This window comes from Periplaneta americana, chromosome 5, assembly GCF_040183065.1.
Source record: "Periplaneta americana isolate PAMFEO1 chromosome 5, P.americana_PAMFEO1_priV1, whole genome shotgun sequence".
Classification (NCBI taxonomy): Eukaryota; Metazoa; Arthropoda; class Insecta; order Blattodea; family Blattidae; genus Periplaneta; species Periplaneta americana.
The window spans coordinates 184,264,720-184,283,925 of record NC_091121.1 but is presented as its reverse complement, the minus strand read 5'-3'; the positions used below and the strand labels follow the sequence as shown (position 1 = coordinate 184,283,925).

Here is a 19,206-nt window from a genome sequence, read left to right as displayed (position 1 = left end):
ACGTCGCATCCCGATTTCCCCCACCTGCTTCTGCTCGCCCCTCTGTAAAAGCTGGGCTGTCTCAGATCTTTTCTGAAAACATTAATTTCTCTTAGGAACTGGAAGTTTACGTAATATTGTACAGCTGTTTAATTTAACTTAAATAAAAGGGCCTCGTTAAGTAATTAACTGTCACGTGATTTCCTCCCTTTCTACAATCCTGCGGCATAACCACTTGGACGGACAGTAGATAGCATGTCTGAGTAATTTTATATTTTCGGGTCGGGCAGAAGTGAAGATTGAATTTACAGTACGTAGAGTAGGTACAGAATTATTTCAACATGAGTTACAAGTACGAAGGACGAAACTGGCAATTGGAATTAGATGCAATAGTCTATAGTGCGATAATATGCACAAAAGAACTGAAGCCTGTATCGAAATGAACGGCCACCATTTTCAAAATTGTGTTTAAATATTCATATTATGATTATTTTTCAATTCAACTTCTTTCTCTATATTGTATGCTAATGTGCTGTAGACAGTATAATATACACTGCATAATGAATACGTTCGCATGGATAACTCACTTCGTGAGTAAAAACACTTATTCTTAATACAGTACTGTACTTTGATTAAAGAAAAACCTAATGAAAATTATCAAACTCAAAATCGCGATATTTCCTAGTTTACGTAAATGGATGAACTACTTTTCTTCCATCCTATACCTAGTAGAGTGATTTGTGTTTTACGCCAGTATCATCGAACGCCAGTCTTGGAGGGGGGATTATAAACATGTTTCCAGTGTTAATTTTGTAGGTAAATATAGAAAGTATTTGAAATTTGTATATAAATAATTATCTATTAATTATAAATAAACTAATTCCGTTTCAAACTATTTTTATATTTATTTATAAATAAACTGTGTATACTTCATAGTAACACATGTATGTAACCATTCATATTGAAAAGAATGTTCAAATTCATTCTCTAAAGCAAGGACACAACTTGGGAGACAGCTGTCCCCCACGCGACTGAATACGTTACGAAGAAGTACGCGAGTATCGAAGGGTTAACTCTACATTGCAGTCTCTAATGGCTGACTCTTACTTCTGTTAAATGCAGGAGGCCCCTGAGCAGGTATGTAATCGTCCAAATTAGTCTCTAGCAATGCTTCACTTTTTGAGCGAATAGGCAGTGTCTGTTCATCATCTAAATTTGTCTCTAGCAATGCGTGACTCTTAGGTCGTTCAACTGGTTCACTATCCAAGTCTGTTTCCAGAAGATTTGCCCTTCCTGGGTCATAGCTGAAGAGATATGCAGCAGGTGGCTCTGGTGGCAGTAACGGGTACTCGCCTTCAGGTCGATACCCTTCATCTAACGGCAAAGGAGGTTCCGGTGGTTCCTGGTATCCGTTGTGATTAGGCTGGTATGCACCCTGGCTGCTGTACTCTGACCCTTGCTTCATGTCAAACGTGGAGTCGCTCATGGCCAAGCTGGTGTCCAGAGGTAGAGTTGAGGAATTATGAAGATAATCTTGGTTTGTTGCGTTGTCATCTTCATTGTATTCGCTTTGAGCGGCTGAAGGCTGCCAGTTCTCTCTAGACGAAGAGAATGTTGAATTGTCTCGAAAGCCTTCGTTTCTGTATGCGAGGTCAAAAGAAGGATTTAGAGGTTCGGAAGTTGACTTCGCAGGGAAATTATTTGTGTAGCCGTTGTAATTCCGAGGAGCTGCATTGGGGTTATGTGCCTCATATATGTCATAGCTGTGATTGTCTTCAACTGACGAGTTGAACTGAGACTTGTCCATAGAATCAAAGCTGCCATTCATCATTTTCTTGTAGTCTGAACCTTTGGTCAAGGTTGGGCTTGATCGCTGACTCTGAAATAAAACAAATTTAATTATTACTTTTTTTTTTTTTTTCATTTATGCACTCCTTGATTCTCTAGTCACTGATCTAAGCATCTTCTACTAAAAACAATATACCACCACTGTAGGTCACTTTTCCGTCATTCTCTCTACTTTAGCCTTTTATTTTGTTAAAATTGGCGACAAAAGTTGGTATAAAACGATTGTTGAAAAATAATTTTATTAGCAGTATCAACAAAGTGAAATGTCAGCCACATATACTACGCATCAATTTTGCAAATTAATTAAGTTTACCAGTTTTAACTTTAATAAAATAATGGGCATAAGAATGGTATTTTTCAGTGAGCTAGAAGTGCCGGAAAAAGCAGAAACACTCGTAAGTTAAAAACTTCGACATATGAGAAGATCGAAACAATGCCGCTAGAATGAACTGAACTGAATTTAAGAGGGAGAGGCTTTAACAGCCCTAGCACTGCGACCTAAAAGATCTATTGTGCATCCCCGTCATAATATCCTATCAATCCAATAGTTTGATGTTCTTAATGAACTGAATCAAACTACATACTGGGACAGTTGATAGCTCATCAAGCTTTGGAAAATGTCTCGGAATGTAAGGCTTCCAATTTTGAGTTCCAAAATTCGATGAACACTGGATTTGCTGATGCCAATCTCACGAGAACATTTCCTCATTGACTTCTTTGGGGATTGTGCAAAAGCCTGCATGACTGCATCAACACTCTCGTTTTCGGCGGAACTTCTCTTTCTTCCGCACCGCCCTTTCAACACATCTTGCATTGTTCCGTCGACTTCAAACTTGTCTCGGATTCTTGTGATAGTTAACCTTGTCGGTGGTTGTGTTCCAAATTCAACCTTCCAATGTCGTTGAACCTCAATAACATTTCAGTATCCACTTACGTTCATCGAACGATAATTGCGCTGCCAAGTTTGTTTATAAACAGATGAACATGTTTCCATGGTTTCCACTGCCTTCTGAATCATAAACTGCAAAAATCGTATTTTCATCTCATTTCTTTGCTGTGAAATAGTATTTTAAATAGTGTATACATCAATTTGGGACACTACATAGTGTGGGACACATATGAATTTCTTTCGGCAAGGTAATGTACCCTACTGTATAACACTACCACACAAGCAGCGGAAAGCCATACAGGTAGCTGCTGGTAGACCCTGTATGACCTACATAAAATAGGATATTACATATCGTAGCTACATATATCCATTAAAGGACTCTGTGCTGTAGTCTCCAGGTACGCCTGAAGGTACAGAGTTTGTTTTCTATAGCATCACTTGTTATTCCATACAGAAGACTTACAGATGTGGGTTTCCTCCTGAGACTTATGTCTGTGAAGCCTCCATGAGTCGAGGCCAGTCCAACTGAACGAATCGAGTGTAATGACTGACGAATGGAATTTCGTCGCTCAAGACGCTCAAGATGTCGATGACGCGACTTGCTGTACCAGAAACCAGCTGCTAAGGCAACCAACAAGAGGGCTGCTCCGACTGACCCCAGCACAGCAACCGTCACCACGTCGTCCCGCCAGCTGAGAGGGTCGATCAGAACTTTAGGATCTGCAACAAACAGCAAAGAGCACTTTCAAGATCAGAACTTTAGGATCTGCAACAAACAGCAAAGAGTACTTTCAAGATCAGAACTTTAGGATCTGCAACAAACAGCAAAGAGCACTTTCAAGATCAGAACTTTAGGATCTGCAACAAACAGCAAAGAGCACTTTCAAGATCAGAACTTTAGGATCTGCAACAAACAGCAAAGAGCACTTCCAAGATCAGAACTTTAGGATCTGCAACAAACAGCAAAGAGCACTTTCAAGATCAGAACTTTAGGATCTGCAACAAACAGCAAAGAGCACTTTCTACTTTTGTTTAATGAACTGAATTTTCATTCAATTGAGGGACGAAAACATTGGTAATGTATCGTCATCTAAACATAATCAAACTTACTACGAGATATTAGATAATGCTGTACACAACAGGAAGTGCGATTTTTAAACTGAGACAAATTGATATTTCTCAAATTGGATGTCAGTGTAATGTGTTGAATTCATAAATTACAAACATAATATCACGGTGGATGCTGTGAATTCATTAATAGAAACTGTAATTATGTATGGACCCAATAAAATAACATGATCTCACACTTCTGCTGAAATGCGAGATTTAAAATAAACTAGAGGTGTAATCTTCATCTTACGATGTTTGGTGACGTATATACGTCCGTTGATGTGACATATTAATGAATTTAAATACTATTATAGTCACAATCATACCAATGTTTTTGTCTTTCATACCATGGCATGATTGTGACTATAATAGTATTTAAATTCATTAATAAGTCACATCAACGGACGTGTATACGTCACCAAACATCGTAAGATGAAGATTATATTTGTAAAGTTTCTTTCCAGCCATAAGCAGTGCTGACTAGATCAGACGCTATGGACAGTACTCTATAACAGAGTCGCCAGTATGAAAGGATAATTCCAAGCCTTTGGCGTGAGACGAACTCGATAGCTCAGTGGTAGAGCGCCTGACCGGAGAACAGGCAGTCGCAGGTTCGATTCCCGCTCGAGGTTGTGAAATTTTTCTTTCATACCATGGCATGATTGTGACTATAATAGTATTTAAATTCATCAAACTAGAGGTGTCCAAACGAAGGACCAATGAAGAAGGAAAAAGAAGAATAACATGAAGAAGGAAATATTGGAATGAAAGAATAGTGCTGATATCAATGTCTGTTTTAGTCTTCACATATTCTCTTACTCTCTGATGAGAATGTACAGCTATGTGCAATCAAAACTGTGTTCATTATTTGCTGTTGATCTGAGAACAACTTCCACAGAACATCATGACCCTGGAGCATTTGTCTCAACTTACCAATCTCACACAGGAAAGGATTCAGTTGCTGGCAGTGGTCGACCTCCACCTTCTGGTAGGTGAAAACTGTGCACCTGTTGATCATGTCAATATGCTGCACCCACACCCGGTCGTAGTACTGGTAGTTCTGCTGCTGAAGTCGCAGGAACTGGTATAGTGTCATGTAGTTGCTCATCACATACGGCATGGATGCATTCACGGACTGGAATGGAATACCAACACTATCATTAATATTATCTTTAATAATATTCAATCTGTATACTGTAATGATATGTTTGGATGGTTTATATTGTAATCCGGCAGAATGTAAATTTGGGTATCTTTCCTGAATATGTATGTTTATAAAGTGACTTCCGGTGTAGCAGTTTTTGACTATTTCTGTGCGCATGCGTCGATTCCCTGGATGATGGAGGCGGAGTGGGGTGGTTGTGTGGAGGACAGTCGGAACGCGAGGCAGTTGGAGATCTGCCCTGATACGGGTGGATAAGACGAGAGGATCAATTGATCTGGAGAGATCAACCGGGTTCAGGTTGACTTTGGTATGTAATAAGGTTACACCGGAAACCTGGAGGTTGTTACTGGGGCATGCGTTATGTTGGATTGAGAGAGTTTAATGGATATGTAAAAAGGATGTTGTTGGATGAGATAAAGAAAGTCTTAATGACCTGATTTTTAACTGATTAGTAATGGTTCAAATCCAAGATATCCTTGTTACTTTGGTTTGAAAGTTTGTTGTTAATTCTGCTTAACAGAAAGGAAATAATAAAAGGAGATATAATACATTTTGGGATTTTCTGAACTTATTAAAGATTCCAATCAAAACACTGATATAGTGAGTTCCGGCTTCATTGAATTTACATTCTGCTGGATTACAATATAAACCATCCAAACATACCGTTACAACACATAATAAATATCAATGTCTGCTTTCAATACTTTTCTGTTTTTTTTTTTATTATCATCATTACCACTAATAACGAAACGCCATAATCATGCTATCAACAAGGGCCGATAACAGCACATAAGACAATATGGAGCGAATATAGAACAAAAACAAAATTCATTCCCTAATAGATGTATAAAATTCTCCAATTTCCTGCCCATATTCAAGTTCAGTTCTGCTGGATTCATAGCAGGCATGCTATAATATATTTCGTCTTTGTTCCTGCAATACATCCTATGTGACATATTTATCGATTTTCAGATTTTTGCTCTATTAAATAACTTAAATAGTGATACAGCAAATAATAAAATCTCCCATATGTAATTATAAGTAAGACAAGGCTGCGGCCTTTCACCGTTGCTATTTATTATATATATGAATCAAATAATTAGAGAATGGAAACAATTGTCTCATGGATATACACAACTCAATAGACATTTACGACTAGATTCATTACTTTTTGCAGACGATTTAGCTCTGGTGGCATCCTCAGAAGATGAATTACAACTTTCAATTTTTAATTTGAACAAAATTGGAATTAAATATGATATGAAAATCAATCAAGAAAAAACTAAAATTATGGCCTTCTGCGGAAAATACCCTGTGCCTAGCAAAATATGTTTAGATTCAAAAATATTAGAAAGAATAAATTATTTTACATATCTCGGATACACATTATCTTTTTTCGATGAAGTAGACATTTCACAGAAAATTTCTAAATACACCAACACAATGGGAATAATTAACACCATTATGAAACCTTCCCTAGTACAAAGGCATACTAGAATTCGCCTTTACAAGACCTTGGCGAGACCTGTACTTTGTTACGGCAGTGAGGCATGGACATTGAGGAAGAAAGAGGTTATTTTACGACGCTTTATCAACAGCTTGGTTATTTAGCGTCTGCATGAGATGAAGGTGATAATGCCGGTGAAATGAGTCCAGGGTCCAGCACCGAAAGTTACCCAGCATTTGCTCATATTGAGTTGAGGGAAAACCCCGGAAAAAACCTCAACCAAGTAACTTGCCCCGACCGGGAATCGAACCCGGGCCACCTGGTTTCGCAGCCAGACGCGCTGACCGTTACTCCACAGGTGTGGACGGGAAGAAAGACGAAAGCAGAATAATGGCTAATGAAATGAAATTTATGAGATATACAGCAGGATATACGAAATGGGAACACAAACACAATGAAGATGTAATGGAAAAATTACAACTAGAACCTGTAATTAATCACGTAAAACATTATCAGAACAACTGGATAAATCATCTGCATCGCATGCATAGAGATAGAATCCCAAAAGTCATGCTCCACTATCGTCCAAACGGGAAGAGATCTCTCGGTCGTCCAAAGAAGCGCTGGATTGAAAATTCCACTGTGAGATCGTAACAGGACATTTGGCCTAATACTTGAAGGGAAGAAGAAGATATGTAATTATATTTTCTTTGTTTCGAAAATGTAAGAATTCACAGTCTCCTATGTACGGCTGCCATAGGATGAATAAATGTGTTTTTTCTTCCTACTGAAAAATTTTATATTTTGCACATAGGAGTCATTGCAGGAACAACGACGATTTTCATAATCTATCGGACAGTACATCTCACTTGACGATATATACCAGATCAGAAAAAGAACAATTGTTTGTACACACCTGAAGTCTGATTAGTTTAATACGTAACTAATCAGTGATATATGCCATGGAGGGGGAAAGGCATTGGAATCCTAATTATCTCCTGACTTAGTTACCTCATGAGTGATGCCTTATTGGTGTCACTTATGAGGTTCAAATTTATCTTCAGCCAGTTGACTAAACACCAACCATATAATATTAGTTTCAGTCATTACTTGTAATTTCTCACCCGACAGAAGGTACGCGCTTCTTCAAATGCCATTGGAGCTCCAATGTAGGTGTAGCACGTGTCACCAACTTGACTCCATCCAGGAGGACATTTTCCACTCAAGATACTCTTATTATTCATGTGATAGGGTCGGAAGTCCACTTCCAGCAAGTCCAAATCATCACTGTGGTCTTTTATCCGACCCATAACGGCCCAAGTTTCATTATAACCCCACCAGTTATGCTTGGCATCAATCGGAGTCTTCCAGACATCATGGCTGCTACAGAAGACAAAGAAACACAAGATATGAATATCTTATATTCAGGCCAACTTTAGTAATATTGTGAAACAGAACATAATGTATCAGTTTATTCCACTTAATGTAGTTCAAACACAGATTGTAACTTAAAGGTTCAAATTTCGTCAATTTTTGTTCCACTATTGATTTTGATCCTACTTTTTCATATAACGTTAGTGCATTTTTATTATGACAGGTTTCAAAATAATTAAAAACTGATACAAAATACCTCCAAAATGAATAAAGAGAAGCTACTGAAATCTTGTTTTATATCTCTCCTTAGATAAGCAAATTTTCAGAATTCAAGTAAGTCGATTGAGAAATATGTTTCAAATTTTACCTTGCTGTAGTTTGATCATAATAGAAATTGAAATCATGGTTTATATCTTTTAGCTAATGTGTATGTCTAAACATAAAATGTAAACAATGATTATTAGAGGAGAAAAATTCGCTTCAGCGCTGGGGATCGAACCCGGATCTTTGGTTCTACGTACCAAGTGCTCTAACCACTAAGCTACGCCGAAGTTCAATCCACGCGCCAGATCAAATCCCCCTCCTCTAGTGTTTTCCCTTTGTGGCTTTACTCCATGTTCGACATATATGTTGACATATATTAAGTCAACTGCCATTATACAAGGAGTGCACTCAATTGAGTGATTTGGTGGTCGGGATTCCACAGTTGGGCGAAGAATCTACCCGGGTTCGAACCCCGGCGCCGAAGCGAATTTCTCTCCTCCAATAATCATTTTTACCATAACAGATAAATTCTGTAGGACCAAAAATTAATCTTTATGTACATGAAATGTAAAGGAAAAAATTTGCCTAATTTTATTAAAGACAGCATTCACAGACTTTTTAGTGTCATAAATGAAAGTGTTTTGCGCGCACACACATGCAGGCGCGCGCACGCACGCACGCACACCCACGCACGCACACACACAGATATACGTGTATATATATATACACAGTATATATAAAATGCATACATTTTATCTTTCCACGCTAGCATGTACGCAGCTGAGCTGTGCACTGCAGCATGAGCTCTACATCTGTGAGCGTGGAAAGATAAAATGTATACACTATATTTAAATATGGTGTAATTACAAAATACTATCACATTCAGGGAAGAAAATCAACAACAGACTGCAAACGTGAATAAACAGCAGGGCTATTTTTCTACCAGAATGTACTGGAACAACATTGCACAAACTTATGTAAGACTGATCTCATACTGTAATAAGTAGTAATCACTGGTTCATTATTTTATCTAGATCGCATGTAATAGCAAAATCATTAATGTACAGCACCGTACCTCTCATTCCTTCCGCCTATTAGCAGGAATTTTTCGTTATAGATATGGGGTCACGTGAAATGTAATAGAGTAGACTAAAAGGTTTCGTTTTGCATCTTTCATTTGTGAATATACGAGCAAATTTGTCAGGAAGGATGCATTTCGGAAATTATTTTGTTAGAAAAATAGTCCTGATACGAAGGCTAGAGACATACAGCACACATTTAGACAATCACATTTCTAATATTTATTTATATTCAATATGTTCAAATACCGAGCTCAAAGACATTTTAAGCTGCAGAAATGTATCAGTTCAGATTAGTAAGCAAACTTTATCTTCACAAGGAAAGGGGGTATATATAAGGACAGTTTCAAAACTGTCAAAAATAGTGAAATATTATACAGAAGACATAATCAAGTGTCCCAGTGAGTCAAAGAAGAATTTGTGATGAAAAAGACAGCATTAGATTGCTTTCTGCAGGCACTCCGATTACCCTTGCTGGCACTCATCACATCTCCACAATCCACAATAATATTTACTACCAGTGCAGAAAGCAAAGGGGAACTATTATACTCCATGATTTTCCCACGAGTCCAACTCCATTACATGCAGAAAGTAAGGTCATAGGAATGTCTAGTATTGGAGTCCCTGAATATTCTAGTTTTTACGCTATTATTTAAAAGGTATTTGGCGAGCTGAGGCTGAGAATTCGCCATGGGATTTCCTGACATTCAGATTACAGTTGGAGGAAACTTCGGAAAAAAACCCAATTAGATCAACCCAGTGAGGGAAGTGAGACGGTATACGCCGGTATGGAATACCGCCACTGGTGTCTATGGCCAGAAAGCATACCATTAGTGAAAAATGACACACAGTCACTGAAAAAATGTGATTCGTAAAAATTTGTTTATACATTTCTTCAAAGCAAAAATCTAAACCACAGCCTTCTGGAACTGAATTCAACGTATATTTAGTAAGTTAACCCCTGGAATGCTTACAAGAATAGTATTTCAAGTATAGAAGGCTGTGGTGTGTAGCTTGTAATGGCCATTGTTGCCAATTTAGTGACTGTGTCATTTTTGTTGTTGTACTTTGTATTAATAATTAAGTAAAGCACTTTGAAACTTTAAAATTATTTTAAATGATAAGACTCAATGTACATTGCAAAATAATCCAGTAAATAACTGAAATTATTTTATTAAGAAATTTAATGTCTTGCATAAGCTCCAAAGATTCGCGTTACTGACTGCACTAAACAATTTATTGTATAAATCATTATGTATATGTTGTAAGAGAGAGGGTATGCCTTTTTTAAATTCAGGTATGCCAGGTGAAAATCTTGGGGTAGCATACCGGCTCTGGTTTTTTCCCAGTTCCCTCACTGGATCAACCCAAAACAAGGTAAGTCACTTTAGTAAAATTTTCTAGACTGAAGTTTGAAAAGTAATATATCAGCCAGCTTCAGCTCTAATGTATATCGGTATGTGTTACGAATTTTAGTACTGTATTATATACTAAAGATGACTTAACTGTGAAGTTCTGAATTTCTCTTGTGAAATTTTTAATAAATTGACTTAACTTGTTTTTCCCATATAATCTTCAAATTCTATCTCGAATGTTATTAAATGCCATTTCAGTTATACCTTTTTCTCACTTATGCATTTTTTAATTCAGAGCTCCATAAAAACGTATAAATGAAGTTTTATTGAATAAGGAAATAAATTTGCAGTGGATAAAGGCGATGTTAAGCTCTCTGCATCATAATCCACAGTTAATTCCCGATTTACCACGCAAATCGTCTGTAGCTGCATTTAGATTGGCAACAGGCCATGATTGTTTGGCCAAACACCTGCATAGAATTGGAATATATCAGTCCCCTAACGCCCATTGTGCAATTCAAACCAAGAAATGGATTCGGAACACCTCAAAATCTGTGCTTCAGTGGCTGACCATGATAATATCTTTGAAAAATATTGGAGTGCAACAGGTCAAATGACTTTATTGTCAAACGCCTGGCATTAGAAAACAACAACAACAACAACAACAACAACAACAACAACAACAACAGGCGATGTTAAGACACATTCTCTCATGGGGCTTCTGTTTCCGCGACGATCACTTTACTATCTTGTTATTTAATATCATTCATAAAATGAAATAGGAGGACAAGGTCTTACTGTCATTGTCCTCATGGATCTGTTGACTTAGAACAGATGTAAAAAATTATATATCCAATACAGCTAAAGATGTCATACACATACATACGCATGCAAACACTAACAAATAATATGAAAATTAAAATGATCAGTCATTTAATAACACAATTCTCAGCTCTCCATATGAAAGTTCACTAGCCACCACTGATTTCCATGCCATGCTTAAAAATTAAGAAGCTCTGAAATGTATTAACCAAAGACAAACACGAACATTCTCTTCATAAAGCATGGAAATATACTGAATATGACATGACATTTATACATACAGCAATTCAATATGCATTCGAACACATAATTCATCTCCAAGTGCTTGAAGCAAGAGGTATTAGTCGCAAGCCACATCACCAGCACCAACACACAGAACCATGATGTCGTCTTACCTATTAATACCAGCCCTGTTGTTTCAGAATGCAGCCACAACCAAAAAAGAAAGAAGAACCTTATTATATTCATCACATGCTTTTAAGAAAAATTAGTACCGGTAATAATAAAAGTTTGTTATCGATCTTGTTCCATAAAACCAAAAGTGTTTGTCAGAGTAATTATTATTACTCTATTATATTAACAATGATTAACCTCACTTTTGGTTTCAATCTAAATTAAAAAAGTGAAAAGTCGTAACCTATTCAATATTAACATTTCAAAATTGAACCCATTGACCAAAAATGTTTTAAAATAAAAAAATGCAATCATATACTTACTTCAAATAATAATAATAATAATAATAATAATAATAATAATAATAATAATAATAATAATAATGAGAGAGAGAGTGAAAAAGTCATCCGGCCTTAATTAAGGATGACCACGAGGGTCCGGAAATTAATAGCAAACAAATATAATCAATTAAATATGAATATTGTTATAAAAATAAAATGTAATAATTAAGCACCATTGATTATCAATTATAAAATAAAATCTTTGAAGATGACTATAAAATTATACTTATAAATAAAAGATTTTATTTAAAATTAGCATATCCTTAATTAAGGCCTTCTGAGTGGTATAAATGAAATTGTATAATCTGAAGGGAATCTTTGAGAATTTGCGAGATGATTTTTTGAATTTCAAAAGATGATAATTGATAATTGTTTTAAAAAATGATATGTAAATTTTGGTAAAGAACTCCGAGCACCAAAAAATAAACCTGTCACTGACCAATTGAAGAGAGGGATTTTATACTTGGCACTAAGGTAGGGAATACAAGGCTGTTATTATTATTATTATTATTATTATTATTATTATTATTATTATTATCGAATAATTTATGTTTCTTAAATTAATACAATATAAATTCGTATTATAATGTAGTATGGTTCTCAATATTATATTATATCAGGATAATTAATTAAAATATATTGCCTTAATGATCAGTACATTTACAATATTTATCTGTTCTATTTAAACAATTATTTCACAACTTATAATGATACAAAAGGAACAAAATCAATAACAAACTTAAAACTTCTATTTGTGTAGACTGTAGAGAAAGTGTAGAAACTTAACTAGAAATTCAGTAACATTTCTAAACGAACAGAACCAAATAAATTATAATGTTCAGTATAATATATTTATTTACATTATTTTACTTTCGAATCTGGAAAAAAAAAAGTCAAATTGCATTATTCAGTTTACATGCATAAGAAAGAGCAGCGAAACTAAACCAAATTATCACAAAATAGTACTGTCCTAAGACTAAGCAATTCTGCTAATTGCATTTATATTTCTCCTTCTGTTATAATGTTGTCATATCCTCTTATACTTGTAATTTTGATAGTGTAACAACAAATTGTGTTTGTGTGTGAGTATCTAATGCCTACCCACTTCACTTGCGTGATTCGGGTTCCGCATATTACGGACAGACGGCAGGACTGTGACTCATTTTCAAGTTGCACACCACTTCAGCGAGCCACGCTATACATGATGTGTATCTGTGGAGAGTTACGTCATGTACTAAGGTGAGTGTATGTCTAAATGTTCGTGTAAGTGTAGTGTATAGTATGGGTGAGGATGATGATGATTGTTTAAATCTCAATATAGTAAATTGTATTACCAATAGCAGAAATAACCAAACACCAATATAATTCCAAAAATTAACAACGCATTAAAAACCAAAATTAAAATTGATCTAATCTGCTTATTTCCAAGCTCTCTTTTATATTATCTGTTTAACTTACAGTGATCTGTTAACAGTAACAACTTCATAATCATTGTCAGGATTGAAGAAGACATTGTCAACGAACTGCTGTCCTGCAGTTCCTGCCACGATGGTCCCACGTGATTCTCGATGTAGAGCGTAATTCCTGCAAATTCATAATAACAGTGTCAACATTTTACTTTGACTCTGGAATAAAAAACCAAACCAACTAAAGGAGAGATGGAAAGAGTCTTAATATTTGTGTGAAATTATAAGTTTACTTCAAACAGAGAATGATGGGAAGAGGAAAGAAGCCCAGTGCTAGGTAGCATTTACGGCAGCTTCAGTACATTAAATCAGACACTTCAATGTGGTAGTAACGTACTTGTAGAATCCATTGTGTGACGTTGTCTGGTAGATGGGCAGCCTCACTTTCTCAAACCCAGAGACTTCAAGGATGTGATAGCCCCAGTTGTCGTGCACGTAGTTGTACGAGAAATTAGAAACAACCTGAAAAAAGTTTCAGCAAGTTTTGTAACATTTTTCAAGAAATAACAAAAATTTAAAGTCCAACAGCAATTACTTGACTCTCAATTCGTAAACAAAACTCAAAGTATATAGCTTTCCGATCACTTGAGTTGTATTGCTTTTAAATGAAGATAAATATCAAAGGTCCTTCAGTAACTGTCTATTTTTTTTGCAGATTTCACTACACGCTGCCATTTCATACGTCATGATGACTGATGCAAATAATATTTTTAATTGTTTACTCTTTTAACTGTCTTTGTTACATTTTATAAGCTCCACATATGTTTTGCAGACTTTTATCTCAAGGCATACTTTTTACTATCTTAATTTCTAGACCTTATAGAGGTTTGAATTATTACAATCATACGCTTGTTTTTCAAGTCATTTTTTACTTTGTCTTTTTTGCACTGTTATTGTAATTTCCTCACATCGTGTATTTTATTACATTTCATTATGTTACATTTCCATCTATGTCTTTATGTGAAAAGCTTAATAATATGCAAACCAGACCTGAAGATGCTATCTTAATAGCAAAAGTGCTAGTCGTATATATGTTTTATTTGTATGTGTGTAACCTAATGTAATCTTTTGTATTATGCATTAGGTTTAAAAAAAAAAAATAGACAATTACTGAAGGACCTTTGATATTTATCTTCATTTACTTGTTAACTTGTCGGACCAACATGCCTTTCAAATTTTGTATTGCTTTTACTAATTTGTTTTCAGGTGAAACAACTGGTAAGGGGAGATCAGTAAAGAAGGATATGTTATACAAACTCAACATGCTACCACAGTCTACTATATACAGTCACGAAGCTTGAGTTTTGAGGGTGCTAAAAACAATAGACTGTGACGGTTCTATTTCGCATTGTCTGTAATGAGGCGATATTAGCGATCCTAGTGGTGAGCAACTATCTAATGTTTGCATATTTACTACGTATTGAGCTTCGTGACTGTATATATTAGACTGTGATGCTACTGTATCAATAGATAGTGACTAATGAGATTATTATGAAGAACTGCTGGTGAGGAAGCGGCAGTAATCCAAGCACACTGGCAACCAAATAAGTGACTTATTTTCATGTCGGAAGTGAAATTTTTTGTGAACATGATGGTATTTGAAGAAGATTCCCACGAGACTCCTGTTTATGTTGCCACTCTTCCATCACCATCATCATCATCATCATCATCATCATCATCATCATCATCATCCCACCACCACCACCACCACCACCACCATTGTCGTCGTCATATCACCATCATGATTCTGTTCCTTTGCTTTAGAATGCTGCACATAGAAGACAATACTTGGGTTAAGAAAACCAATCAAATATCTGTTACTAGATCAATTGGTGCGTCTGAAGGAACGAAAAACAATACATTCACTGTCTCTTCTGTTTAGAATCATGCATACTTCTACTCCGAATTATCTGTTTTCGCGCTTTCAGTTTCTTACAACTCTTCGAAACCGACATCAAGCACTTCTTTCTATCCCTCATCATAGAACGTCTTTATACTCATCTTCCTATACTGTAGAAATACCTCGCCTCTGGAATTCGTTACCTAATGACGTCAGAAACTGCCGGACAATTCAAAATTAAATTGGAAAATGTTGTCTTATTTAATGCTTTTTAGTATTGCTAGAAGTGTTGATTTGCGTTTTTTTTTACTCTAGTTTTTTTGTTTAGGCCTATGTTAGTTAATTAGGAAGGATACAATTAATTTGTTTTCTTTCTTTTTCTCGTTGTTGGTAACTCTATAGCATCTATTAGATGTTTTATGGTTGTGCTAACAGATGGAGTTACTTGTCAACAATGTGATGCTGAAACGTGTGTTCAGGTTACTGCCCAGCGACGGTCCTGATGTATTTTATATTTGTGATGATTGGTTAATTAATATTAACCCGGCACACTCACATTCATACAAATTTCCAGACTCTAGACACCCAGGAAATTCCTCTTCTTCAAGAAAAATTCACAGAGAGCCGAGCCCGGGAATCGAACCCGGGACCTCCTGATCTGGAAGCCAGCATGCTGACCAACAGACCACGGGGGCTCATTTAAAGTTTGTGTGACTGCAACCTGTGTATATTTTTGTGTGGCTTTACTTTGCTTATAGTATATTTTTTCCCCTTTTTATTTCTATTATTGTATTTGTATTCCTGGTGTTGTGGAAGAGAAGCCATCAGGGCCCTAACTACACCAGAATAAATAAATAAATAAATAAACAAATAAATAAATAAATAATATAGGAAATAATACGAAAATCTGCTACAATACGATCCATGTTCATCACAGAAATTTGAACTTCCTGAGATTCAAATCCAGGTATTCGATATGGAAAGGAAAATGTCAGTCAATTACCTAACAGTAACCACTTGAAAATAAATTTTTATATTACAACAAATCTATAGAATGGAAGGGGACCAATGCACCAAAATTTAAAAGGTGATTATACATGATAAATACAGAGAGAGTCAGAACTTTCTCCGCAGTGGCAGACACACTTAAATCCTGGTGTAGGTTGGTATTTCTCCCTTGCCTTAGGGGGTAGCCACGCAAACAATACTGGCGCGCCTCGCCAAGGTTATACACAAACCCTGCAGCCAGCAAGTGCATTCATTCCGTAAAATGTTTTCATTTGACGAATGAGCTTTTTTAGTGGAATAAGTGCTTCGAGAAGGTGACGAATACACTAAAAAAGTGAAACATAAATTTAGAGAACGTTTCCCAAGCTCTTATTTACATCATCGAGATACAGTGCGCGATCTGGCAAATAAATTTCGCCAGGTAGGCCCCATTGTGTGGTAAACCCACAGTTTTAACAGAAGAAAAACTGTTATAGTTTTCTAATCAAATGATAAAAAGCCTTAACAAATCGGTTAGAAAATTGGCACATATCTTATTCCAGAATGAACTAGGATTACAGTCGTACAAGGTATCGGTCGTGCATGAACTTTTCTTTCAGGTTACGTAAATTCCCAGAATACACGGATCTGGTCCTGCGAAAATTATTATGCAATACATGAAACACCATTGCACTCCCAGAAATTTGGGGTATGGTGTGCCATATCACGAGCATGCATTAGGCCTATAGGACAAGTTTTTTTAAAGACAAAGCAAACTCTGAAGTTTATTGCTCAGACTTATTGTTTCCTTTTACTGGACAATTAAATGAAATTTAATTAAATATCTCTTTTTTCCAAGAAGATAGTGTCACAGCTCATACATCTAACCGATCTCTGCAATTGTGAGAAGAGGTTTTCGACGGAATAATAATTTCACAAGAATTGTGGCCACTGAGATCCCCCAACTAACTCCTCCTGATTATTTCTTTTGGGGAGCAGCTAATTCTAAAGTGTACCAGTCCAATCCTATCATGATCGATGAATTAAAATATGTAATAACAAACTTTTTCAATTAAGTGACGAAGAAAACTTTGAACAAGGTTTTTGAAAATAAGGTGAAACGGGTAGGCCTATGTCTCCAAGAAAATGGACGACATTTTCAACATTTTCTGTAGAGTAGGTAAGTGTTTTGGAATTTCAATATTATTGCCATATTTAGGATTTGTTGCTTCATAATGAGTTTATATTCATTCTCCGTACCTAGCGCACTCTCATTTATTGCACTAGCACAGTCAGTGGTACCACTCCATTCTGCAGATCTAGCGCACTCTCGCTTATTCCACTAGTGCGGAGAAAGTTCTGACTCACTCTGTATAACAGGACTTTTACTACACTTTTCCTTCGATGAAGCACCGTTAAGCAGGAAAAAATTAGTCTTTCCCAAATGTTTGCAGCGCTCTATTGCGGTAATGGTCCCAGAGAAATGGCTGATTGATATACAAGCAGATAGATAAAAATAATATGAACAGTTAAAGTCTTGAGGTTTTTCTTTTTGCAAACTAAATCGTTTAGCCATGAAATTAAATTGAATAATTGTGAATATGGTTTCTACCAACTCTCAACTTTGCTGTCCTTTTGCATATTTTAATTATCCTGCATAGAATTGGAATATATCAGTCTCCTAACTGCCCATTGTGCAACTCAAACCAAGAAATGGATTCAGAACACCTCAAAATCTGTGCTTCAGTGGCTGGCCATGATAATATCTTTGAAAAATATTGGAGTGCAAGAGGTCAAATGACTTTATTGTCAAACACCTGGCATTAGAAAACAACAACACAACAACATATTTTAATTTCATCCATAAAAATTATAAATAGCAATGGACTCAAACTATCCCCTTGCTTCACCCTTCTATTCATTTCAAATTTCTCTGATAGTAATCCATTAATCCTCACTATTCCCGTTATTTTTATATAAGTTTGCAAAAATCAACATTTTTCCACTCAGGTACAAATTTTAGGAACATATTTGAATAAAATAGGAATTCTAGATGACCCAAATTATCCTCTGTGCGATAAAGATTAGGAAATGGTCTGTGACGTCCTATCAACTATCAGTTCCACTGAGAAGAATTGGAAACCAAGAGAGCAATGGCTGCAACACTTGACATTAAACAATGACAGCAACATTTCTCTATAAAGAAACACAGCTTGTGAGAATACATACCTGTTTGAGAACAATGACATTTTTGTAGGGTGAGAAGTTTTTGGTGATATAATTCCTAAAAATGGTGATCTCTTGGTAAGGACTGCTCTGCCTACCCTCCACAAAGATAGCAGGATTGTTTTTGTTGCCAGTGAATAAGTTGTTGTGGATCCAGCCCTTGAGTGACGTGGCCGAACCACCGGAGTCTGCGTGGATGGACAATCCTCCTTGATTATTACGTACAAGATTGTTCTGTAACAAGTTGTAAAATCAACTTACTATAGCATTTCTCCTGTTCTTATACAAGCTTGGGTAATCTGTCGGAATACTGTTCTTGTTTAACAAAACTTTAATTTGTATCTGTCAGAATTCAACTATTTGGTAAAAGTCGATTCACTAGCCATTTACCTAAAACTTTGCTGATAGGCTATTATCACAGGTCCAACTATATGCATGGAGAGAGATCTAAACCAAGCTCATCAGGTTGATCAGGAAAAGAGGGCCATTTATGAACCTTGTATTCCCTACCTTAGTGCCAAGTATAACATCCCTCTCTTCAATTGGTCAGTGACAGGTTTATTTTTTGGTGCTCGGAGTTCTTTACCAAAATTTACATATAATTTTTAAAACAATTATCAA

At 36.0% G+C, this 19,206-nt stretch overlaps 1 protein-coding gene across 1 annotated transcript in view; it reads right to left on the bottom strand.

Moving 5' to 3' along the window:
- Positions 1-903: 903 nt before the first annotated feature.
- bark (protein bark beetle) overlaps positions 904-19,206 on the bottom strand; it is a 204,866-nt gene continuing 186,563 nt past the window's right edge. The window contains exons 28-34 of the mRNA XM_069826860.1: positions 18,589-18,819; positions 13,870-13,994; positions 13,525-13,650; positions 7,563-7,821; positions 4,760-4,961; positions 3,180-3,436; positions 904-1,858 (exon numbers count right to left, since the gene is read on the bottom strand). Coding sequence (XP_069682961.1) covers positions 1,055-1,858; positions 3,180-3,436; positions 4,760-4,961; positions 7,563-7,821; positions 13,525-13,650; positions 13,870-13,994; positions 18,589-18,819 — 2,004 coding nt within the window. The 3' untranslated portion in view covers positions 904-1,054. The remainder of the gene's footprint in view (positions 1,859-3,179; positions 3,437-4,759; positions 4,962-7,562; positions 7,822-13,524; positions 13,651-13,869; positions 13,995-18,588; positions 18,820-19,206) is intronic.